Source organism: Sebastes fasciatus, chromosome 9 (assembly GCF_043250625.1).
Source record: "Sebastes fasciatus isolate fSebFas1 chromosome 9, fSebFas1.pri, whole genome shotgun sequence".
NCBI lineage: Eukaryota > Metazoa > Chordata > Actinopteri > Perciformes > Sebastidae > Sebastes > Sebastes fasciatus.
This window is the reverse complement of record NC_133803.1, coordinates 707,901-733,013: the sequence shown is the minus strand read 5'-3', so window position 1 is coordinate 733,013 and position 25,113 is coordinate 707,901. Positions and strand designations below refer to the sequence as shown.

Here is a 25,113-nt window from a genome sequence, read left to right as displayed (position 1 = left end):
GCCTGTTCATCAATGCTTGCAGCTTTAATTTATATTATTTTCTGAAACTCCCCACTGGTTATATTGTTTCATTGTGTCACTGTTTCATTTTTTTGATCTATTTGTTAGATGCGTTCTGGAGCTAGGCACCTACTAATGTCAGTACTTTGTACTGTGTATGATTGTGTGTCTGATTTGATTGGATCTAGTCCAAATGTAGATGTCAGTTATTAAGCTTATTATGTTGCTTTACATTTGGGGATGCTAACAGAGCTCTGGTTTGTTCCACAGACTAGTACAGTAGTGTGGTATTTATTAGCGTTCTTGTATGTTCTGCTTGTAGTGTGATCAAATCTGCCTGTGCATAACTGTGATAACTGGTGGACTACTTTAATCTATTTCTTTTGTCTGTGTTTCTCTGCCCAGCTATGAAAACAATAATGATGACAGCCCTGATTGTTCTGGAGGGCCTAAGTTCCTGAAAAACAAACACATAGGATTGTTCGAGATCCCGTACACCTACACTGTCAACTTTGTGGTTAGTACAGCCGTATTGTCTTGTAAACAGTGACCGTAATACTTCATACACACAAACCAAGTACTCAAATATATCAGGGACAATGTGGACAATCTTCAGGACTCTTCTGGGACCGGTATTTCAAAAATGATCTCACAGGATTTATTCGGGTTGGATTTGATTAAATTCTTATCTGATCTGAAAATGTGGTATTTCAAAGCAGATCCAAAGATTTCTGATCCTGAAGATTTGGATGCAGATGTGGTGATCCAATCCTACTTTTAATCCAGACAAAATGCTACATTTGGTTATTTCAAAATGGAAGTCAGAAATCTGAAGCAGAGCAGCGCGAGAGAAGATCAGGTGTTTCAGGATTCAGACTTCTCTGGTTTTAGTTGGAGCAGGTTAGAACCAGGAGAGGCTTCTTCAGGTTCTGTTCTCAGACCTCGGCCTGTTGTGAGGTGTTGGACCCAACGTGAGCATCCGGACCTTGGGACGTGCGAGAGACCCTCTTCCCTCCCTTTCTTTGGCCAGCGGGCACAGTCCTCTTTCTGGGGACTGACGCAGCAGTTTGTCCACTGGACCAACTATTGTCATTATAAACATAAGGAACATTTCAAACTGTTTACTGTATTACACTGTTGTAGGAACACTTCTCCAGAAGGCAACAGGTCACAACACACTATACAACTGAAAAGCTTCTCTTTTGCTACGATATTGAAAATCCTTAAATAAACTACAAAATAAACTTGTGCATTAGGAGGAGTGTTTCAATTAGTTTCACTTTGGCTATATTTAAACATTCAAAGCACCCAAACATTTATGTTTTGCACTGTATTAAAGACGAACTACGCCATTTCCCAAATTCATATATGTTATTCCGTTGGTCTAATGTCCGGTTCAGACTACACGATATCAGCATGATTATAGCCCGACACGGCCATCGTAGGGTGTCGATTCGGATCGGGAACGATAAATGAGTGTTGTGTGCAACAATCGATCGTTTTATCTCGTGTAGTGTGTCATAGTACACCACAACCGACGCTACGTCAGGGACGCCTCGCGACGTCAGCGACACCTCACGATATCCCTACAGAAAGTCTAGCATGTTTGATTTTTTTTTTTTGCTTTCCACTACACGGTCGTGAATTTGACCGGCTGAGCACAGAACGCACACAGCTGTAAACAAAGCACATGGCTACTTATTTTGCAGAATGATGTCATTGGACCTTCAACTGCTGCCGGACCTCGCAGTAGGATATTCAATCTAGGTTGTGTCGGAGTAAAAAACACCACTGCCGTTGCGTCTTTGCGCATGGAGCATCCCGTTGCGCGCCCGCTTTTACTTCTCCCTGTGAATTATATTTTTATGGTTTTCCCCTGGAGCCTCGTGGGCCCCTTTACATGGTCGGGCCCGGGGGCTTGAGCCCCAGTAAGCCCGTATATTAAGACGGCGGTGCCGAGATAGTGCGTATTGTCGGAACGGGACCGACGTGTAGTCTGTGTCACGTCAAGAATTTATGACTCTCAATCATCTAACCTGACAAAGTGATCATCGTAACCGTCAAACATATTGAGTAGTCTGATCCTGGCATAAGACAGTCCAACAAATATTAGTTAACATGAACAACTCTCTCCCAGATCCCCAAAACTAGAGTGCTAAAACTCAAATTTGTGATATCACAGGGTATGGAAGTTTTTATTGGACTTTATTAGTTGTAACCCTCAGAAGACATTCCACAAATGTGTACCATGATCTGCAAATATTTCACTATCCACAAACATGTATTTTTGTATTTGTGTTGTGTAAAGTCACATCCACAAAAATACAGGGCGTTTGCAAATACGCATAACTTACACTGTAAATACGTATTTTAAGGTTTACATGTAAAGTGACATCTACACATTTGTGCATCTATTTCGCATTTGCAGATTGCTTCCTGTGGATTTATGGGCCATGTGACATTTGTAACTTCCCTCCTGTTTGTTTACAGAATTTTGTCCAATTGGTACCGCAGCAGATCTGTAGATAAAAGTTGTAATCCACAGAAGAAAATTCACAAATATGTAACATGATCTGCAAATATTTCACTACCCACAAACGTATTTTTGTATTTGTGTTAGTTCATTCTAACAGAAAACAATGCAATTAAACTGATTTAGTCACTGACACTGGCTGGCGTTAAATAAAGATATTCCACGTCGGCTCTCACCTCCAGAAGCCAGGCTGTTGGCTGTCTTAGACTCTTCTTCTATAGCTTTCTGCCAGCAGCGTTAGACTGTAGTTCCGTCAGCTCATGTGAGGGGATGTTGCCCCCTCCTGGTGGAGCTAGTAAATGCATCTCTTACTTACAGATTGTTTCTACAGATCTTTGCGGTACCAATTGGTACCGCAAAATGCTGTAAACAAACAGAAGGGAAGTTGCAAATGTCACATGGCCCAAACATGCACAGGAAGCGATCTGTAAATGCGCAAATAGCATTCCAGGTGTAGAAATAGATGCACAAATGTGTGTTTATCACTTTACATGTAAACCTTAAAATAAGTATTTACAGCGTAAATTATGTGTATTTGCAAATCATCCTGTATTTTTGTGGATGTGACTTTACACAATACAAATACAAAAATAAGTTTGTGGGTAGTGAAATATTTGCAGATCATGTTACATATTTGTGAATTGTCTTCTGTGGGTTACAACTATTTTCTACAGATCTGCTGCGGTACCAATCGGACAAAATTCTGTAAAGAAACAGGAGGGAAGTAACAAATGTCACGTGGCCCGTAATGCACAGGAAGCGATCTGCAAATACAAACTAGATGCACAAATGTGTAGATGTCACTTTACATGTAAACCTTAAAATACATATTTACAGAGTAAGTTATGCGTATTTGCAAATCGCCCTGTATTTTTGTGGATGTGACTTTACACAACACAAATACAAAAATACATGTTTGCGGATAGTGAAATATTTGCAGATCATGGTACACATTTGTGGAATGTCTTCTGTGGGTTACAACTAATAAAGTCCAATAAAAACTTCCATAACAGGGTATAAAGTGTGGAACTGCTCCACAGACAATGAATGGGGAGAGATGATGTTGTAGATGACATTGAGAGCACCCAGAGGAATGTTCTGAGTATATGGGAACATTTTCTGTTTCACAACTGACAACAGCTCCAGACTTTATATCCTGTGACGTCACAAGTTTGAGACTTACTTCTCTGGTTTCTGTCTTTCAGAGAGAGCAGCTCCTGTTCACACAAATTGGTTGAACGTTCCTCAGTGATGGAGACAACATATTGGAAACCTTAATATAGGTGGTGTTCCCCTTTAAGCAGTAAACTGTGAACAAAAACTGTTGTCAACAGCAACGCCGACACACCGTCCTCGTCTTATGCACAACTCTCTCTCTCTTTCCATTGCTGTTGTAGCTGACCGGAAACCCGCAGGCGGGTCTTCCAGCTCTGGCGTTTCATTTGCGCTCGCCATAGTGTGACTGATACGCACGCCAATCAGCTCATTGTTCTTGCTGCTAATGGCATCTGAGGGGAACTGCCGCTACACTCTGCCTCTCCCCCACTGTGGTGCATCAAGTCATCGAGATACTGAACCAGCACAGGCAAGGGAATAACCCCAGAACGGCCCCGAAAAATAGCAGGTCACCGGTGTGAAGCTGCATAGCATGCCCTGCACCAACACCACGATAAAGCCCAAGTCATGAAGTCAGTGGGGGCAGACGACCTTTGATAAAAACATCCGCAGGGAACCGTGAGCCTGCAACGTCACTGCTAATTAGAAGTTATTAAAATATCTTTAAGCAGACCAGACGATACACACTGGTAGGAGTTAGGATGCCCTGGTTGGAGTTAAAACAGAGCACATTTTACAGCAAAAATTTATGTTTGTGTGTGTAGGAAGACAAGAACATTCGTTGGGCGTCTAGATGGGACTACATCCTTGAGTCAATGCCTCACACCAACATCCAGTGGTTCAGGTAAGACTCAAACACACACTGACATACTTTGATTTGACATTAATTCATTTTGTGCCATCATTTGCAGCTCAGATATAATTCATTAATACGAGCCCATGTTCATGTTGAATTTTCTGATCAATGATCATCATCAGTGATGTTTGGAAGTTCATTAACAACAAAAGTTCAAGTGGTCATCAGTTAACACGTCAAGATCTGAGAGCATGCAGGGACAGATGTGGAACTGCTGACCCAAACATCTGTGTCTAATCTGTCTGTAGACATCTGTCTAAGTAAGCAATAAAGGTCGTTGCTAGATCTTCTAGATCAGTGGTTCTCAAACTGTGGTACACGTACCACTGGTGGTCCGCGTGCTCTCTCTAGTGGTACGCGGAGGAATCTCTGAATATTGATCCTCTTATTGAAGCTTTCCCACAGTTACACTGCACTATGACGCATATGCATGCTATGTCATGTTTCAGTTTGTTTTGGACCGGAGACACGGCAGAGAGAAAAAAAAAGTGCTCAACAGCGTGGCGCTACTAAACCTGAGGGGGTGCACCCTATTTTGACCTGATAAAGCAACACTGAACAACAAATCTGTGTTGAAATCAGCAGGAGGAGAGTTAGTAACGTTAACTGCACAGTCCTGACTGGATAAATACCGGAGATACAAACGTTAACGGAGGTGACACTGAGTTAATATTATGAGACGTTCACTGTCTGCTCAGGAAAAATGACTATTGGGTGAAGGTAAATTACAACGTTATCATGATGAGTTCAAATGTAATCTTGTAAAATGTAGTTTTTGGCGAGAAACTTGAATAAATCCAGTTGTTTGAAGGAGATGTTTTCACATCACTATAAAATAGATAATAGAGATTGAATTCTGACCTGTTTAACTTCCTAACACTAGCTCTAAGCAGCTAGCCAAGATTTATTTTAATCAAAGCAAATATTTAAATAATCATAGTCATTTGAATTGTGTGTTTTTATGCAAATGACCACTATAGATGACAATAACAAAGTACAGTACAGTACTGTGTACAGTAAAAAACAGGGCTTTTTTGTTTTTATATGTTGGCATGCTGGGGGATTCTCTGTTTTAAGTTTTGTTAATGGAATCATTACTTCCCAAAATAGTCAGTCCTGTACGGTTCATAAACTCCTGCATTTAATGTCATATTCTTAATAATCTGCTGTTTGGAGTGATTTTCAGTCAAATAAATGCTGAAAAATAAGTGTGCTGTATGTTTTCTATAAATTAATGTAGTGATACAATAGAGGTTACTTCTGACAGAATTTGTTTGGCCCCGGCAACAATCTGGTCTTCTCATGTGGCCCCCCAGGAAAAAATAATTGCCCACCCCTGGTCATGGTGGTTCTTGGAGAGTCAAATATTTTCTGAGGTGGTACGTGGTGTAAGAAGTTTGAGAACCACTGGTCTAAGCTGTATGTCTTCAGTTTGATCAATTTGTTCATCTTGCATACACACTTTTAAGTCAGTTAACTCCACTAGATTTCAAACGACATCAGTGTGAAGGTGATTCCTCCCGTCTTCTCTCCATTCCGTCTGTCCAGTGCCGACCATGACAGCCCAGTGTAACAGTCCCCCCAGTTTTCAGTGACAGCAGGCTTTGGGGGAAGACTTCAGATAGCATTCATCATTATTTTGGCTTAAAAATGCCTCTGATGTCAAACATTAATGATGTCACAGTGTCCTAATGATTCATTCAAACCATTGCTCAACCCTGTTGTCTATTAGCTGACCGGTTGTCTGTAAGAACAGAGACAATCCACATCAAAATTGTGATACGACATTCATTAAGTAATGACTATGATACCTAATGTGGCTTGTCTGTTTTTTATTCCCAGCATAATGAACTCGTTGGTGATCGTGTTGTTCCTGTCTGGAATGGTAGCCATGATCTTGTTGAGGACTCTGCATAAAGATATTGCCAGATACAATCAGATGGACTCTGTGGTGAGTACCTGTCTGTGGGGCTGAAAGCATCACTGTTGAGCTGAGAGGGAGCTGTGTTCCAAATATTTATAATATATTATATATAGGTTATAGTGACAGCAATGATTCACTTTAAATTTACTATCACATGAAACATAATCATACCAGGTAGTCACGGCACTACTGGAACGTGGACCTTAGGGGTGAAGCTGTGTTGTTGTCATATCTGCTCATCCAGGAGGACGCTCAGGAGGAGTTTGGGTGGAAGTTGGTCCATGGAGATGTTTTCCGACCTCCCAGGAAGGGAATGCTGCTGTCGGTTTTCCTCGGCTCTGGAACCCAGATCTTCATTATGACCTTTGTCACCCTTTGTATGTTTTTTTTTATATCTTTATTATCTTCATAATTGTTTATTAGAATTAAAAACAGTCACAGATGCCAACACTAGTACCACCTTATCCTTATATGGTGACAGTACCTGATAGGTGTGTTGCTTCATTACTTGCCCTTGACATGCCATTAGCTTTCCTGTTTTTCTTCTGTCATATCCACTCCATAATTAATGCTCCCTGACCCTTTGCCTTGCCTAATTAAGGTTAAAAAGTGTGAAATACAAGACATTCAACATCTTCATTCAACATCTAATTCAGAAAACGTGTGTGTGTGGAGAAGGAGGAGCTGAGCCCGACTCTCGATGAAACACCAACACAGAGAGCATAGGACAGAAGCCACGTGCCCAGAAATGACACCAAAACAATGCAAGGAGTTTTTTTCTGTTCATTTGGCTTATGCACTGTGAAAAAAACACTTATAAAATCAGGGAAAACCCAGATTTTTATCAATTGTAATTACACAATACAGACGTAGGCAAAGTTGTTGGTAACGTTCCGTTAAAGAGAGAAAAACCCACAATGGTCACTGAAATAACTTGAAACTGACAAAAGTAATAATAAATAAAAATTTACTGAAAATGAACTAATGAAAATCAGATATTGTTTTTGAATTGTGGTTCAACAGAATCATTTTAAAAAACAAACTGATGAAACTGGCCTAGACAAAAATGATGGTAGCCCTAGAAAAGATTGAAAATAATTTGACCATAGGGACATATTAAACTAAGGTGTGTCCTGTAATTAGCATCACAGGTGTCTTCAAACTTGTAATCAGTCAGTCTGCCTATTTAAAGGGTGAAAAGTAGTCACTGTGCTGTTTGGTGTCATGGTGTGTACCACACTGAACATGGACCACAGAAAGCTAAGGAGAGAGTTGTCTCAGGAGATCAGAAAGAACATTATAGACCTTCATGTTAAAGGTAAAGGCTATAAGACCATCTCCAAGCAGCTTGACATTCCTGTGACTACAGCTGCACATATTATTCAGAAGTTTAAGGTCCATGGGACTGTAGCCAACCTCCCTGGACGTGGCCGCAAGAGGAAAATTGATGACATATTGAAGAGACGGATAATACGAAAGGTAAGCAAAGAGCCCAGAACAACTTCCAAAGAGATTAGAGGTGAACTCCAAGGTCAAGGTACATCAGTGTCAGATCGCACCATCCGTCACTGTTTGAGCCAAAGTGGACTTAATGGAAGACAACCGAGGAGGACACCAAATCATAAAAAAGCGAGACTGGAATTTTCCAAAATGCATATTGACAAGCCACAAAGCTTCTGGGAGAATGTCCTTTGGACAGATGAGACAAAACTGGAGCTTTTTTGGCAAGTCACATCAGCTCTATGTTCACAGATGAAGAGATGAAGCATCCAAAGAAAAGAACACTGTACCTAATGTGAAACATGGAGGAGGCTCGGTTATGTTATGGGGCTGCTTTGTTGCATCTGGCACAGGGTGTCTTGAATCTGTGCAGGGTGCAATGAAATCTCAAGACTATCAAGGCATTCTGGAGCGAAATGTGCTGCCCAGTGTCAGAAAGCTTCGTCTCAGTTGCAGGTCATGGGTCCTCAAACAGGATAATGACCCAAAACACAGCTAAAAACACCCAAGAATGGCTAAGAACAAAACATTGGACTATTCTGAAGTGGCCTTCTATGAGCCCTGATCTAAATCCTATTGAACATCTGTGGAAGGAGCTGAAACATGCTGTCTGGAGAAGGCACCCTTCAAACCTGAGACAGCTGAAGCAGTTTGCTCACGAGGAGTGGGCCAACATACCTGTCGACAGGTGTAGAAGTCTCATTGAGAGTTACAGAAATCACTTGATTGCAGTGATTGCCTCAAAAGGTTGTGCAACAAAATATTAAGTTAATGTTACCATCATTTTTGTCTAGGCCAGTTTCATTAGTTTGTTTTTTTAAATGATTCTTCTGAACCATAATTCAAAAACAATATCTGATTTTCATTAGTTCATTTTCAGTGAATTTTTATTTATTATTACTTTTGTCAGTTTCAAGTTATTTCAGTGACCATCGTGGGTTTTTCTCTCTTTAACGGAACGTTACCAACAACTTTGCCTACGTCTGTATTCCACATTTTACAATTGATTTCATTTTTATTTTGAAAAATGGCTGCCACGGCCCTCAGAGGCCAAATTGGCAGCGCCCCGATATCTATATATTTTTATAATATACGTATAAACCTACATCTGTGTTGCTTTTATCGCAAAATGCACAGTTGTTATGCTTAAATGCCCCGCTATGTGCACTCATTCAGTGTCTGCATTGGTCCATAATAATCTGGGTTTATTTTTATGTAAATCTGTGTGTCGTCCGCATATAGTAGGATGTATTGTTGTTTTCCAAGATGTGCGCAAGGGGGAGCATATAGATGTGGACTAGAGCTAGACTAAGAATGGACCCTTGGGGAACTCTACATGTCATTGCTGCTCGTTCACATTTGTACCAGTCCAGTTGATGGCTGTGCCACAGAGCCCCACCCAGTTTTCCAGTCTGTCCAGTAGTATGTTCTGGTCAACTGTGTCAGACGCAGCACTGAAAGCCAACAGTATTAAGACAGAGACTTTGCCATTGTTGGTATATAAACAGATGTGGTTTGGGACTTTTCATGAGAGCAAGTGTCAGTGCTGTGATGTGGTCGGAATGCAGATTGGAGAACATCAAAACAGTTATTAGGTGCCAGGAAGGTGTTTTGCTCTGATTTTACCCAGAAATGGGAGGTTTGATATGGGCCTGTAGTTCCAACTTCAGCTGTAGCTCAAACTGTGAGTCATGTATCATTTTGTATGGGAACAGGAATAGGACTTTTACTTCCAGAACCAGGAGTGCCCAAAATAGCTCCTCCCTCTTCGCGACTCAATAAAGAGTAAAGGAATTGGCCCAGTAGTATTCACCATACATCCATAGATACATCCATGGCCAGTCAGCACATCTGTGGGAGTTTCAGTCTGTTAAGTATTGCTGACTTATCTTGTTTAAACTCTGAACTGACTTGGGTTCTGTCCAATCATGAAGAATTCTTATCCCTACCATTTCCATTTTGTGAAATGTTTTTTTCTGTTTTGTTGTTGAGTTTTGTCCAATTGTACTGTGTTCTGCACTTCAGGGCCGCCACAAAAAAACAATATCAACCAATATTTCATGATCCGATTTTTTTAAACTCATAAATAGATATTGGTATTAGCCTAAAAGAATCCAGTATTAGTGGGACCTGTAATAATGTCCTCTCCCCTCTCTCCAGTCTTTGCCTGTCTTGGGTTCCTCTCTCCGGCGAACCGTGGCGCTCTGATGACATGTGCTGTTGTTCTCTGGGTTCTTCTGGGAACTCCTGCTGGATATGTGGCTGCTCGCCTCTACAAATGTAAGTGAGAAAGGAAACAGGGAAGTGTCTCATGTTGGCGAAAAAATATTCCAGGTAGGGCTGTAGCTACCGATTACTTTCATAATCCAGTTTGATTTGATTTCTGTAAATCCTTTATGTTTGTTATCGTCAGCTTTTGGAGGAGAGAAGTGGAAAACCAACGTTCTGCTGACAGCCTTCCTCTGTCCTGGGTAAGACTGGTACAGCTGGCTCAAACACTCAACATAATACTGGACACAACACCAGGGTAGAAGTTTATGTAAGGGATAATGTACAGCGAGCCGGTCATTGTTGTGAAAGAATGGCGGAGGGGTCACTCATAGCCCTGTCGGGGATTTTTTCACAACAATGCCCCGCTAGCTGTACATTATCCTTACTTATTACACGGCTACTTACTGAAGAAATCAATATTTTGACACAAAAACGATCTTCCAGAGTCCAACACCAGAGCTGCGCCCATAGCAACGGTCTGCTATACATAGCAACAGTCTGCTATACATAGCAACGGTCTATTATACATAGCAACGGTCTGTTATACATAAATTACAGATCGCAGAACGCCGTGATTGACCAATCAGAATCGAGTATTCAACACAGCCGTGTAATAATACATGAGAAAGAAGACAAGGACTTGACTCCACTCTCTCAATCATTAACTCCTTCATCTCTACTCAGGGTGGTATTTGCTGATTTCTTTCTGATGAACTTGATCCTGTGGGGTGAAGGGTCTTCAGCAGCCATGCCATTTGGGACCCTGGTAGCCATATTGGCTCTTTGGTTCTGTATCTCAGTGCCACTCACTTTTATAGGAGCATACTTTGGCTTCAAGAAGGCAGTAAGTAAATATAAACATACATCCATTCATACCTGAGGCCTGTACTACGAAGTGAGTTCAACATACCCAGGCTATCTCCTCGTTATCTGTCTTAACTAACCCCAACAACCGAGATCACGCTAAACAGTCCTACGACGCTGGTTATCAACTTGGTAAATCAACCCAGGGTTTTAACAAGTTTGTGGCGTATGTGACTATTTGATCCTTCTTTCAGCTGCGTCCCGTCTCCGGCGGTGTGAAACGGACTCAAGACCAAGTAAAGAAATAAATATAAAAACATGACTGTAACTTCCTCATCTGTCAGTTTAAACTGTGTTGTTTTCAGTCTGATTATGACTGTAACTTCTTCATCCATCAGTTTAAACTGTGTTGTTTTCAGTCTGATTATGACTGTAACTTCCTCATCTGTCAGTTTAAACTGTGTTGTTTTCAGTCTGATTATGACTGTAACTTCCTCATCCATCAGTTTAAACTGTGTTGTTTTCAGTCTGATTATGACTGTAACTTCTTCATCCATCAGTTTAAACTGTGTTGTTTTCAGTCTGATTATGACTGTAACTTCTTCATCCGTCAGTTTAAACTGTGTTGTTTTCAGTCTGATTATGACTGTAACTTCTTCATCCGTCAGTTTAAACTGTGTTGTTTTCAGTCTGATTATGACTGTAACTTCTTCATCCGTCAGTTTAAACTGTGTTGTTTTCAGTCTGATTATGACTGTAACTTCTTCATCCGTCAGTTTAAACTGTGTTGTTTTCAGTCTGATTATGACTGTAACTTCTTCATCTGTCAGTTTTAAACTGTGTTGTTTTCAGTCTGATTATGACTGTAACTTCCTCATCCATCAGTTTAAACTGTGTTGTTTTCAGTCTGATTATGACTGTAACTTCTTCATCCGTCAGTTTAAACTGTGTTGTTTTCAGTCTGATTATGACTGTAACTTCTTCATCCGTCAGTTTAAACTGTTGTTTTCAGTCTGATTATGACTGTAACTTCTTCATCCGTCAGTTTAAACTGTGTTGTTTTCAGTCTGATTATGACTGTAACTTCTTCATCCGTCAGTTTAAACTGTGTTGTTTTCAGTCTGATTATGACTGTAACTTCTTCATATTTGTGTAATATCAAACGAACCACGCACTGAGCTCTGATTGGTCAGTAGGCGGTACTTTTATATGAGTTGATCTCTTATCTGGAACATAACCTGCACCGGAGCAGGTCAGCTGTTCAGCATCAGTTACCATGGTGATCTACCCCGGTAAGAAGTGAACCACCTTCATAGGACTGAAAACCCTGAAGGGTTAACCCTGAAGTTACCTCACTAACGCCAAATCCTGCTTCATAGTACAGGCCTCTGATACATTCTGTAATTGTTGGTATACATTTCATGTCAGTGACGAGTGTGCTGTCACAATGTCATCAGTAAAGTACAGTAAGTACTCAAGTAACTAACTTAAGTTCTTAAGTAAGAGTCTGTTGCTCGGTCCAGCATTGTTTGTGTTGTTATGTTCTGTCATCATGATGATTTCATGTGAAGATGCTGTACTGTGGTTCACATTAACAAACTTGAAGTATGTTCCATTTTTAAATAGAGTGACTATTTCAGGGTGTACCTGACTGTTTGATTCTCTCTCTCTTCTTTAAGGGTATCGAGCACCCAGTGAGGACCAATCAGATTCCTCGTCAAGTCCCAGAGCAGTCCTTCTACACGAAGCCTTTCCCTGGTATCATCATGGGAGGAATTCTGCCTTTTGGATGCATATTTATTCAGCTGTTCTTCATATTAAATTCCATCTGGTGAGAATGAAGAAAAAGTAATATTCATAGAACGTCTGAATACATCTTGCAACCTCAGTTTTTGCTACTAAAAATGTAAGTATAGAAAACTGAGAGTCCGTTCAGCCTGAAAGACATGAACAGGTATTAGAACTAGCCATGATGAGCACAAATCAGCAACTAAATGAGATATTTTGATATGAAAAAGAACAGAATACAATCGAGTGGAACATTTTGTTCTTCTGAAGTGTCTCGAGCACAAACACATTGTCCTACTTGGTTTTTACATTATAGAGGGACATAATGCATATATTCTTTTGTTTAGAACTATTTTGGCAGATAGAATTTACCCAAATAGAGAATAGAAAAAATAATCTTTTAAACCTTTTATATGTGTTTCCAATCAGTGCTGATGGTAAATGTAGTCCACTGAAGACATTAATTCCCCGGTGCCACTGCTATATTGACAGCTGATTTCTCAGATTTTTCATCTGGCGGGAGAGGAGGTCGTGTTGCTCTGGCTCTATATCTGGCGTGGAGAGGAGGTTGTGTTGCTCTGGCTCTATCTGTTTGGCGTGGTCAGGAGGTTGTGTCGCTCTGGCTCTATCTATCTGGCGTGGAGAGGAGGTTGTGTTGCTCTGGCTCTATCTATCTGGCGTGGAGAGGAGGTTGTGTTGCTCTGGCTCTATCTATCTGGCGTGGAGAGGAGGTTGTGTTGCTCAGGCTCTATCTGTTTGGCGTGGTCAGGAGGTTGTGTCGCTCTGGCTCTACCTGTCTGGCGTGGAGAGGAGGTTGTGTTGCTCTGGCTCTATCTATCTGGCGTGGAGAGGAGGTCGTGTTGCTCTGGCTCTATCTGTTTGGCGTGGACAGGAGGTCGTGGTGCTCTGGCTCTACCTATCTGGCGTGGAGAGGAGGTTGTGTTGCTCTGGCTCTATCTATCTGGTGGGGAGAGGAGGTCGTGTTGCTCTGGCTCTACCTATCTAGTGAGGGAGAGGAGGTCGTGTTGCTCTGGCTCTACCAATCTGATGTGGAGAGGATGTCGTGTTGCTCTGACTCTACCTATCTGGTGGGGAGAGGAGGTCCTGTTGCTCTGGCTCTACCTATCTGGCGTGGAGAGGAGGTCGTGTTGCTCTGGCTCTACCTATCTGGCGTGGAGAGGAGGTCGTGTTGCTCTGGCTCTATCTGTTTGGCGATGCCAGGAAGCTGCTCGACATCCTCCTGGATCCACCCGCTCACATATGTTCACATTATAAATATTAATTTTTGTCATATGGATTGTCTATGTTGTATGTTCATGATGTTGTTACTCTGTACACACGACATCTATTGCACGTCTTTCCATCCTGGAAGGGGGATCCCTCCTCTGTTGCTCTTCTTGAGGTTTCTAACATTTTTTTCCCTGTTAAAAGTTTTTTTTTGGTTCAGTTTTTCCTTATCCGATGAGAGGGTGGTACTGTAAAGGACGGAGGGTGTCGTATCCTGTACAGATTGTAAAGCCCCCTGAGGCACATTTGGGATTTGGGATTTTGGGCTATACAAATAAAATTGACTTGACTTCTCCTGCTGCCGAGCCATGCCGGCTGCCCGCTGAGCAGCTACCCCGCTGCAGCAGCTCGTTGGCGGTTCTCACTCCTTCAGAGGCAGACCATTAAATTAGTTGTGTTGAATATTTGATTCTGATTGGTCAATCACAGCGTTCTGCCGTCTGTAATTTCTCTATAACAGACCGTTGCTATGTATAACAGACCGTTGCTAGGTATAACAGACCGTTGCTAGGTATAACAGACCGTTGCTACGCATAGCAGACCATTGCTATGTATAGCAGACCGTTGCTATGTATAACAAACCGTTGCTATGTATAACAGACCGTTGCTATGTATAGCAGACCGTTGCTAGGTATAACAGACCGTTGCTACGCATAGCAGACCATTGCTATGTATAGCAGACCGTTGCTATGTATAACAGACCGTTGCTATGTATAACAAACCGTTGCTATGTATAACAGACCGTTGCTATGTATAGCAGACCGTTGCTAGGTATAACAGACCGTTGCTACGCATAACAGACCGTTGCTACGCATAGCAGACCATTGCTATGTATAGCAGACCGTTGCTATGTATAACAAACCGTTGCTATGTATAACAGACCGTTGCTATGTATAACAGACCGTTGCTATGTATAGCAGACCATTACTATGTATAACAGACTGTTGCTATGGACCCAGCTCTGATGTTGGACTCTGGAGGACCGTTTTTGTGTCAAATTATTGATTTCTTCAGTAAGTAGCCGTGTAATAAGCGGGATAATGTACAGCTAGCGGGTCATTGTTGTGAAAGAATCCCCTTCAGGGCGATGAGAGACTCTGTAGGGGATTCTTTCACAATAATGACCAGCTCATTGTACATTATCCCTTAAATATAGCACGCACAGGATTTTATTGCTTCATTCGACTACATTTAGCATCAAAAGGTGGCAAATTATTTTTTGTATTTAAATCTACTATTTCTCTGCCTATCACCTAATATGGTGGCAGACTGACAATAAGATGCATTTCCATCCAGTGATGTCTGTAATCTATTGTATTTACTGTAGTCCATGTCTCTGCCTGTCCTCCAGGTCCCATCAGATGTACTACATGTTTGGCTTCCTCTTCCTCGTCTTCATTATTCTGGTCATCACCTGCTCTGAGGCCACCATCCTGCTCTGCTACTTCCACTTATGTGCTGAGGTAAAGAGCATGATCAGTGCAATACCTTAACATTATCATCTTAATGTTTCAGCCATGATAATAATACTGACATCAGCTATTCGTTTGAAATGTGACCAGTTTTATGCACTACAGTAGCTACTGGCCGATAGCCGGTTGTTTGGGAACAGAGACGTTAATACATCCACCACGGTACAGGCTGACAGCATACAGCCCATGGGTGTATTATTTATCCATCCATTATCTGTAACCTCTTATCCCACTTGAGGTGACGGGGGGGCTGGAGCCGATCCCAGCTGACATTGGGTGAAGGGGGGGGGGTACACCCTGGACAGGTCTCCAGACTATCATAGGACTGACACATAGAGACAGACAACCATTGACACTCACATTCACACCTACGGGACATTTAGAGTCATCAATGAACCTAACCTGCATGTCTTTGGACTGTGAGAGGAAACCTGAGAACCCGGAGAGAACCCACGCTGACACAGGGAGAACATGCTAACTCCACACAGAAGGACCTCAAGCTGGATTTGAACCCTCTTGCTGTGAGGCGACAGTGCTAACCACTGCACCACCATGGGTGTATTAGAAGATAATAAAAGTGATGAATTACAGCCAATATATCCATTATTACAGCCGCATACAGCTAGCAGGAAGCTGGCAGAACCAGATATGTCATGAGCGTGCAGAGCGTCCCGTGGGTCTGATGACTGTTCATTATGGCGAGGAAAATAACTCTGGATACAGCTGTTTGCTCATTTTGCTACTTTTAGGACATCATGATTTAAATGAGGGATCTTTAAGTGCTCCTACTGAGAAGTTGATTTATATCCTCTGATTTACAGACGTCTCTTTATACATCCATGAATCGTGTAACGACTGCAACAGAAAGTTTGCTGATCCGGCGGGGAGTCGCTGGGGATTCCGCTGCCTGTGTGCGAGTTGCTACAAAGCCACTAACTGAAAGTCCGTCTCCTGGAGCTGCCGCATGTTCTCCTCCCGGCGAAGCGGTCTCCTTCAATCATTGCACCTTTAAGTCTAAAGATGCATCTTGCAGTACAACTTTAATCATAGTCCCAAATAGAATGGCACTCGGAGAGCGCAGTCCGCCGCCAATGCGTGACTTTAAAACCAGATCCCAGCTCCCAGCTGGCGGTACTGTGAGGTAGTCGGCTTGTTATTAACACCGTGTGTTTCAGTGTAACGTTTCGGCGGATGCCTCTTCTCTCATTCAGAAGCCTTGTTATGTCTGTATAACGTTACACTACGTTGTCTCTCATCCCGTCATCTACCGCTTTGTTCTTTCTCACCGCGGACGGACAGCAGCTCCACACACACATCCACCCCCCCAAAAAAAAACCATTTCATTCAAAGCCATCGCAAACTTTTGGAGTAATCCTGCTGACTGACTGACAGACAGACAGACAGACAGACAGACAGACAGACAGACAGACAGACAGACAGACAGACAGACAGACAGACAGACAGACAGACAGACAGACAGACAGACAGACAGACAGACAGACAGACAGGTCGGACATTGATGGTTGGCAAACCACAGTGGTTTGACATGTTTGTATTAGTTTAGATTTGATTAAGTTCTGATTTCTATGTTGATGTGATTGATTTAAAATTCTCATATTGTAAAAAGTGAGATTTTCATGTCTTTTATATTATAAAGCAGGTTTAAGTGCTATATAAATACTGTTAAACTATCAAAACACTCAATATACTGAGAAATACACACAGCCCATATTCAGAAATTGTGCGTTTGAAACAAGCCGTCAGGATTTCTGTCCATTTGTGATGTCACAAATATACAATATATATATACAACCATTACACGGTTTTAAAAATAAACATTCTAAATGTGTCCCAGTTTATTTCCTGTTGCAGTGGATGTAAATAACATCAGCTGACAGAAAGTAAATATGGACCCAAACTGTTGCCTATCAACGCAATTCCATTGCATTTCAGTTGAAATGCACTAAAACGGAGCGTTTCTGACAGACGGTAAATACAGGTATATTCAGGCAGACAGTATGAGGAAAATAAAGTTTTTTTTTTAACATTACAGCATGTAAACATGTTCTAGTAGAAACATAAAATACAAGTATGAACCTGAAAATGAGCACGATATGGGACCTTTAACACTCACCAGCATCGACAGACTCTGTATGACAGCGGCCACTCGCTCTTTCTTCAGTCAAGACCTCCCTTCCATCTGAACCCTGGCTGTGTTCCTCCTCTTCACAGGACTACCATTGGCAGTGGCGTTCCTTCCTGACCAGCGGCTTCACTGCGGTCTATTTCATGGTCTACGCCATTCATTACTTCTTCTCTAAGCTGCAAATCACCGGACTGGCCAGCACCATCCTGTACTTTGGATACACCATGATCATGGCTCTCATCTTCTTCTTATTCACTGGTACGTATATACAGTATATATATAAAAAAGAAGGGAAGGATGAGGGTTGATGTATTTTTCTATTTTGGATTGTCATGGCTGTCATCTTTCTCATGCATACAGCTACAGAACTGATTATTTTGGGGGTACAACTGTTGGGACTGGGTTCAGTTCCAGGCTGTGTGGCTTTGTGTGATGGGGCGTTCAAACATAATTAACAGTGACGTGACCCGAAATTGATATGGTGAACGTATTTGTGCCCATCTGATGAATATAAGAAATCAATCAAAGCCATCAAACCCAGGTCTATTATTGACTCTTTAGCTCTGGTTTGGTCTCCACCATCTAGACAAATATGTCTGTCTCTTTAGCCGCTTTAGCTTTTTCACGTTGAAATGCAAACTGATTTTTAAGGGTGATTCTACATCAATGGGGGTCATGCACATGTGCCCAGTTCCACAATGATTGAGTTTTACAAAACAGAACCGTGCGTACACACGGCTTATTAAATCTGATGAAAAGAAAAATATTGCATATTCCTATATTTTTTGTAGAACTGAGATATTTGTTTTTTTTTAGTTTTAGACGTGACATCACAGGTTTCTGAAGAGCTTGCTTAAGAATGCCCACCTAGCTCAAAGATACCAAGCTAGCTAAGGCTAACAAGCTAGGCTATATCATGGAAGAGAACGGGCCATATGCTACTCTGTGTAGCTGGCTAACATTAATCCTGTGGTTGCCAGTTGGTTCTTGTGTAACATATGAATATTAAAGCTGCAAGCAGCGATGAACAGGACCTTGCACCTTCACGCGCGTCGGGGGTACTGGCGGGACACAGATTGACGCGGCCAGGAACGATGAAACCGCAACTCTGATGAGCGCAATGACGCCTGCCACAAGACTCTACGACAAATGGTTCATGAGTTATGAAAGGGGGCGTGGCTAATGTCTTGGGGCGGGGCTATGAATCTATATTGACATGAAAATGACCTCAGGCCAGGACCACCATCATGGCTGAGAAATTTGGAGCAGATTTCATAAAGTATGCTGAAGTTACAACAACTTCCTGTTCCATGGCGAATCACGCCAAATGACCACCATGCGACGGCAAAGCCGTTCAACGTAAACTCAGTCTTCACAATAATGGATCATCAAGGTCTTAAGGCTTTTCTGACCACATTTGAGGTGGATCTGGTCAACCTGCTAGGAGTACATTAAAATAGAAAACATGTAATTTCCTGTTGCCAGTAGGGGGCGCTATGAGTGTGACTCAATATGGACATGTAAATATCCTCAGGACTGGACCCTCATCATGCCTGAGAATCTCAAAATGGCTGCCACGCCACGGTCAGGTGGTTCAGTGAAAACTCGAATTTGAATTACTTTTCATCCTTAAGGTCTTAAGATGGTCCTGACCAAATTTCAAATTGACGGATTAAATCCGTAGGAGGAGTTCGTTAAACTACACGTCCTATAAAACGCTAAAAATGGGTGAAAATCGCACATTCAATTAAAAATGGCTGACTTCCTGTTGAGTTTTGGGCATACCTCCAAGAGGCTTTTTTGTGCGTCTCCACATGTTACATCTGTTTGCCAAATTTCATACATGTAAGTGAATCTGGAGCGAGGGGCTCAATATGTCCAATTTTCTAGGGGGCGCTAGTGGGCCATTTTGCAACAGCCAAGCCCGAGACCCTTAAAATATCATCGTCTGATAAGTGTGCCAAGTTTAACAACTTTTTGAGCATGTCAAGACCCTCAAAAAGGCAATTCATTTGAGAGAAAAATAATAATTTCTACAGTTTCAATAGGGTCCTCGTGGCCCGAAGTTGTCAGTGCTCGGGCCCTAAAAAAAAATAGTAATGTTAGAATTTCAATCACCAAAAAAACTGGAGCGCAGACTTCTTCAATCAGTCAATCAATTTAGCTTTATTGGCCACACGAAATCGTACAAGGTGATGTTAAAACTCAAATGAAATGCAACGCCGTCAGCTCCTTCAGTTTGTGCATTAACGCTGACATTATTCACCGTAAAGCACGCGCCTCCTTTTTCCTTCCAGTCCTCTGTTCTGTCAGATCAGTAGATAGAAAAAGAGTCACTGTTGAATGGCGCTGTTCGGTAGTGCCAGATTTAGCCAAGTTTCATGAACATTACAGTTCCTGTTGTCCCGTTGGAAAGCGATACGAGCACGGAGGTCCTCCAACGGCAGCCCGCCATCCAACGCCCGCACATTGTCCAGCAGGAAGCCCGTCGTACAGTTAACCACACAGTGAACCGTATTATTTGTCCGATGGGCTACGTGCATGAAAATATCTCCAAAAGGCACCAACATCACAAACACGGCCCAGAGGCTAAGTTCAGTGACTCCAAGTAGCTGAGGTGGCACCCAGCAGACAGCTAGCGGCTGTGACGGCCCCCACCTGTCATTCAAAGAGGCCACGCTCTTAATTATGTATAACTTTAAGCCTTAATATAATTTAAACAGTTGAGTTTTATAAAGATTCAGTAGTCATGAATGGGGAAATTAGCTCTAGGGACCAAAACCGTTTTTTGTACCAGGCTGTAGACGTTTCTTTCTGCTGTAAAGTCGGCCATTTTAACATGGAGGTCTATGGGATGGACTTTTGGAGCCTCAAGTGGCTGTTTGATGAACTGCATTTTTTGGTACTTCATTGGCATTGGCTTCATTTTTCAGCCTCGCAGGTTGATGCTTGATCTAGACAGTTTTATTCATCTGGCCACTGGTCTGGTCTTACTGACCCCAGGTCAATAAATGGTGGAATAAGTCAGACTAAGCTGGGATCAGGTCAGCTGAGTCTTAAATAAAGCTCTAATATTAAACAGTAAGTCTTGTAGTGAAACAGTTTGAGAGTTACAGGGCTACAATATGTATGAAACACTTATGTTTTCATCATTGATGGTGACCCACTGCCCCTTGACATGATTTAATGTAGCTCTAATTAAAGGTGTGTTTTCTCTTTCCTCAGGTTCTATCGGCTTCTTCTCCTGTTTCTGGTTCGTTACAAAGATCTACAGTGTGGTCAAAGTGGACTGACGGATTGAAACACACAACAGACTATACGGCTTTGTTCCGTTAACCTTTGGAACATTCAGCACTGTCGAACTGAACTGAACATTATAATGTGAACCTTCACCTCCTCGAGGACTCTGCCTCCGACAGATGACTCTTTTCTTTGTTTGTGTGTGAGCATGTGTACACTGGGTTGTGATTTTGAACATACAGTATCTATCTGCATATAATCTGAATGATATGAATCATACAAGCCTGTTCCCAGTATCTGACGTGTTCATACGATGCCACCTTCGCACGGTGCGGTGACCCAGAGCTGGACTGTCAGCTATCATGTCATGTGTGCATTTTAGGTTTGTTTCATGATCCGTGTACTGTGTGTTTGCAGATGTAGTTGGACAAATAAAGCTGTGAGTTCCTGCTTCTTAACAGCTACTCTCTCAGACCAGTTGTGTTCAAATTATGCACAGGTGTGAAATGTGCCCTTGTCACCATTTTTTGTGCAACGCATTGCACGTTGTGTCCCGCAGTGTGTCTACGAGCACATTTCAACACCAAATTGTCTAAATGGGTCAGTAGGGCGGTTCCAGTCTTAAGGCCCTGATCGAACAGAGAGGTGCACCGTACTGCCTTTTTCATGTCCAATCAGATAGTATGTGTTCTTTGGGATTTGCTGTTTCTTTTTTTTATTGTTGCTAGGCAACCACCGAATGAGTGCTAACCATGGATGTATGAAGAGAACTGGATCCAGCGTTGGAGGCGGGGCCTCGTTCATTCCTATCAGAGTGTCTCAGTGGAGCATGAAGACTAAATGGCTCCACTTCCATCTGGAAAAGTACTCGGATCTCGGACACATGGAACATGCGCAGTAGCGTCTGCTCGGTCACATGACTCGGTCACGGGGTCCCAACGTCACGCCGTCGTCACGGCTTGCGCCCCAGCCTCGGTCTGGGTCTCATTCACATGAACGGAGGAAGGGAAATAACTCTGGATTCAGCTATTAGTGCGTTTTACAACTTTTAGGACCTGATGATTTAAATAAGGACTATTAGAGTGTTCATACTGGGGAGTTGATTCACCTCAAAATAAATGATTCTCTAAGTTACAGACGTCTCTTTCCCAATGGAAGTCTATGGGAAAAAGTCATTTTGGGCCCAATGGCATCACGTGACGGACACGGAAGATGTAGTACTGCCGTTTGACCACTACGAAAGTTGGAATCAACGACCGGCGCTATTCCTGGAGGCTTGGTGCTAACGTTAACTTGATCTGTAAGATACCTAATAGTTAATAGTACAGTTTAAATTAAGGAACACAGGCTAGTGGAACACATGCTAGTGGAACACTAGGAACACATGCTAGTGGAACACATGCTAGTGGAACACATGCTAGTGGAACACTAGGAACACATGCTAGTGGAACACATGCTAGTGGAACACATGCTAGTGGAACGCTAGGAACACATGCTAGTGGAACACAGGCTAGTGGAACACAGGCTAGTGGAACACAGGCTAGTGGAACACATGCTAGTGGAACACTAGGAACACATGCTAGTGGAACACTAGGAACACATGCTAGTGGAACACAGGCTAGTGGAACACATGTTAGTGGAACACATGCTAGTGGAACACATGCTAGTGCAGTGGTTCCCAAACTTTTTTTGTCAAGCCCCCCTTCGATGATATAGGAACATTGTAAGCCCCCTCAACGCACCCGACCCCTCCCACCCCAAATGGGTCCTACCTTCTTTGTTTTGAATTAATTGCATTAAAATATATAAACTTTATAAAATATTTGTTTTTCTTTCTAAAATAAGTACATATCACTTCACTTTTCCACTTCACAGTTTATTGTTCAGTTTGAAAAAAAAAATAGCAATAATAAAATCAATTTCCAAAAAGATTGGACTTTAGGTTGCTTTCAAGTAGTGCTATCAGATATATTAATTGCAATCCATTCTTGAATATATTTTCAAGTAAAATTAACTTCAAATGTTAAAATTGAAGTTAGGAACAGTGAACAACTTACATTTCCCCATTTAACAGTAGGTTTTTTAAACTGTCTGTCAAATACTGTCTGTCGCCAGTATTTGAAGACACACAACACACTGGGGTCTCTCTTCTTGGCCGACCATAGTGCTTGTAAAGCCCAGGGACAGATATGCCTCGTTATATTTTCTTGCTTTCACCTTTTTTTGTGCCGTTGTTGTGGTGGTCGCGTCGCCTGTTACAGCTGTAACAGACTTGCCATCTGATTTGCGCTTCATACCAGTCACAAATCTGTCCATCTTGGTACATCGCTTCCTTCCTATCTCTTATCTTTTTCTCTTTCTCTTTCTGTGGCACTCTGTGTCTTTCTCGCTCTCTTTGTGTCGCTGTGTGTGTCTCTCTCTCTCTCTCTGGTTTTGCCACTAGTCGGTCTGTAACATGAGCCGCTCTGGGGGGCGTGGATGGAACACAGTGCATGTCACGTCGGTTCCGCTTGAATTCTTTTTATTTTATTTTTATTTCTTAGGTGCAACCATATGATATAGTGCCCTATCTTTACAACTTGTTTGCAATTGTATTTGTTATAATTGTATTTGATATTGTTTTACCTGTGTGTGTGTGTGTGTGTGTGTGTGTGTGTGTGTGTGTGTGTGTGTGTGTGTGTGTGTGTGTGTGTGTGTGTGTGCGCGCGCGCGCGCGTGTGCGTGTGTGTGTGTGTGGGTTGGTGATGAAGCCACTGGGAACCACTGGGCTAGTGGAACACATGCTAGTAAAACAAATGGTCAGACAATGGCAGACTGCAGCATATCACTTGCTCTGCTGAGGTGATTGGCTGCAATCTGACAGACTTGTACGCTTACAGGATCATGATTCCAGCAAGAAAGTTTATGACGGCTCCAATCCTGAACACAAACTTTTTGAATCACTCCTCTCTGGCAAGATTATACAGTCCATCAAGACGAAAACTTCACGCCAGAAGGACAGTCTCTTCCCAACTGCAGCTGGCCTCATCAACAAGGCCCGGGCACCCTATGGACACCACACATTATGTTAATGTAAAGTCTCCACATCTTACTCAATGGTACATTAACACACTTTTTGACTTAATACTTTACTTCATATTGTTAACATTTGCATCTTCCATGCTCAATATTTTGCACTCCCAATCCTCCTCACCCTCTAAACACTGTACAGTCTTTTAATTTAAAAACATTTTTTCATTTAGTTTCACATTTTTATTGTAAATGTTCCTTTTCTATGATGCTGGACTTTTGCAGTACTTGTGTCTTCTTTTTCCTTTCTCTTACTATGTTTATTGTTATGCACCAAAGTTTCAAGTTCTTTATTGTCATATGCAAAACATTTACAGAGATTGTCATAGGCAATGAAAATCTTGGATCTCAGGCTGCCCTCCAACAACGCTCATTAAATATGCTATATATGAAAAGAAAATCACGCATGTAAAAATGTAAAAGACATAAAATAGTGCAAAGTTAAAAATATAAGGATAAAATATCAAATAAAATGTGTGGACTAAATTTGTGGTAGACAGTAATTGCAAAATGAATAAACTGAATGTAAACAGGAATGTGAGAAGTAATAAATATATACGGTACATACAGAGATATAAACAGGTGTAAAACAGTAAGTAAAAGTATATAAAGGTGACAGTACAATGTATGTATGTATGTATGTACAGTATGTATGTATGTATGTAGGGTGGTAAGTCAGGTAAAATGGGCCATCATGTAAAATGGGCCAGATAAGGTTGGGGCATCATAGCTCTTTACAATTTGGGGGGCTGGTTATGGAGGGCTTTGTGAGTGAGGATAAGGAGTTTGAACTGGATGCATTGTGGGACAGGGAGCCAGTGGAAGTTCTGGAGGACAGGGGTGACGTGATCACGGGACCGGGAATGGGTGAGCAGACGGGCAGCAGAGTTCTGGTTGTATTGGAGTTTATTGAGGATTTTGGATGATGAGCCGTAGAGAATGCTGTTGCAGTAGTCGATTCTGGATGTGATGAAAGCGTGGATCAGAGTTTCGGTATCAGAGAAGGAGAGTGATGGGCGGAGACGAGCTATGTTTTTGAGATGGAAAAAGGCAGTCCTGGTGATGTGGTTGAAGTGGTGTTCGAAGGAGAGGTGGCTGTCGAAAATG

At 42.0% G+C, this 25,113-nt stretch overlaps 1 protein-coding gene across 3 annotated transcripts in view; it reads left to right on the top strand.

The window, feature by feature from the left end:
- Nucleotides 1-21,456, top strand: part of LOC141773605 (transmembrane 9 superfamily member 2) — a 45,552-nt gene extending 24,096 nt beyond the window's left edge. For 2 of the 3 annotated variants that reach the window (XM_074645451.1, XM_074645449.1), the window contains exons 6-16: nt 406-517; nt 4,414-4,493; nt 6,348-6,456; nt 6,674-6,806; nt 10,090-10,209; nt 10,343-10,400; nt 10,885-11,044; nt 12,684-12,835; nt 15,431-15,542; nt 17,784-17,955; nt 20,923-21,430. In XM_074645451.1, coding sequence (XP_074501552.1) covers nt 406-517; nt 4,414-4,493; nt 6,348-6,456; nt 6,674-6,806; nt 10,090-10,209; nt 10,343-10,400; nt 10,885-11,044; nt 12,684-12,835; nt 15,431-15,542; nt 17,784-17,955; nt 20,923-20,990 — 1,276 coding nt within the window. In that variant the 3' untranslated portion in view covers nt 20,991-21,430. Of the gene's footprint in view, nt 1-405; nt 518-4,413; nt 4,494-6,347; nt 6,457-6,673; nt 6,807-10,089; nt 10,210-10,342; nt 10,401-10,884; nt 11,045-12,683; nt 12,836-15,430; nt 15,543-17,783; nt 17,956-20,922 lie in introns of all 3 variants that reach the window. The other variant, XM_074645448.1, reaches the window with a different exon arrangement.
- Nucleotides 21,457-25,113: the final 3,657 nt, after the last annotated feature.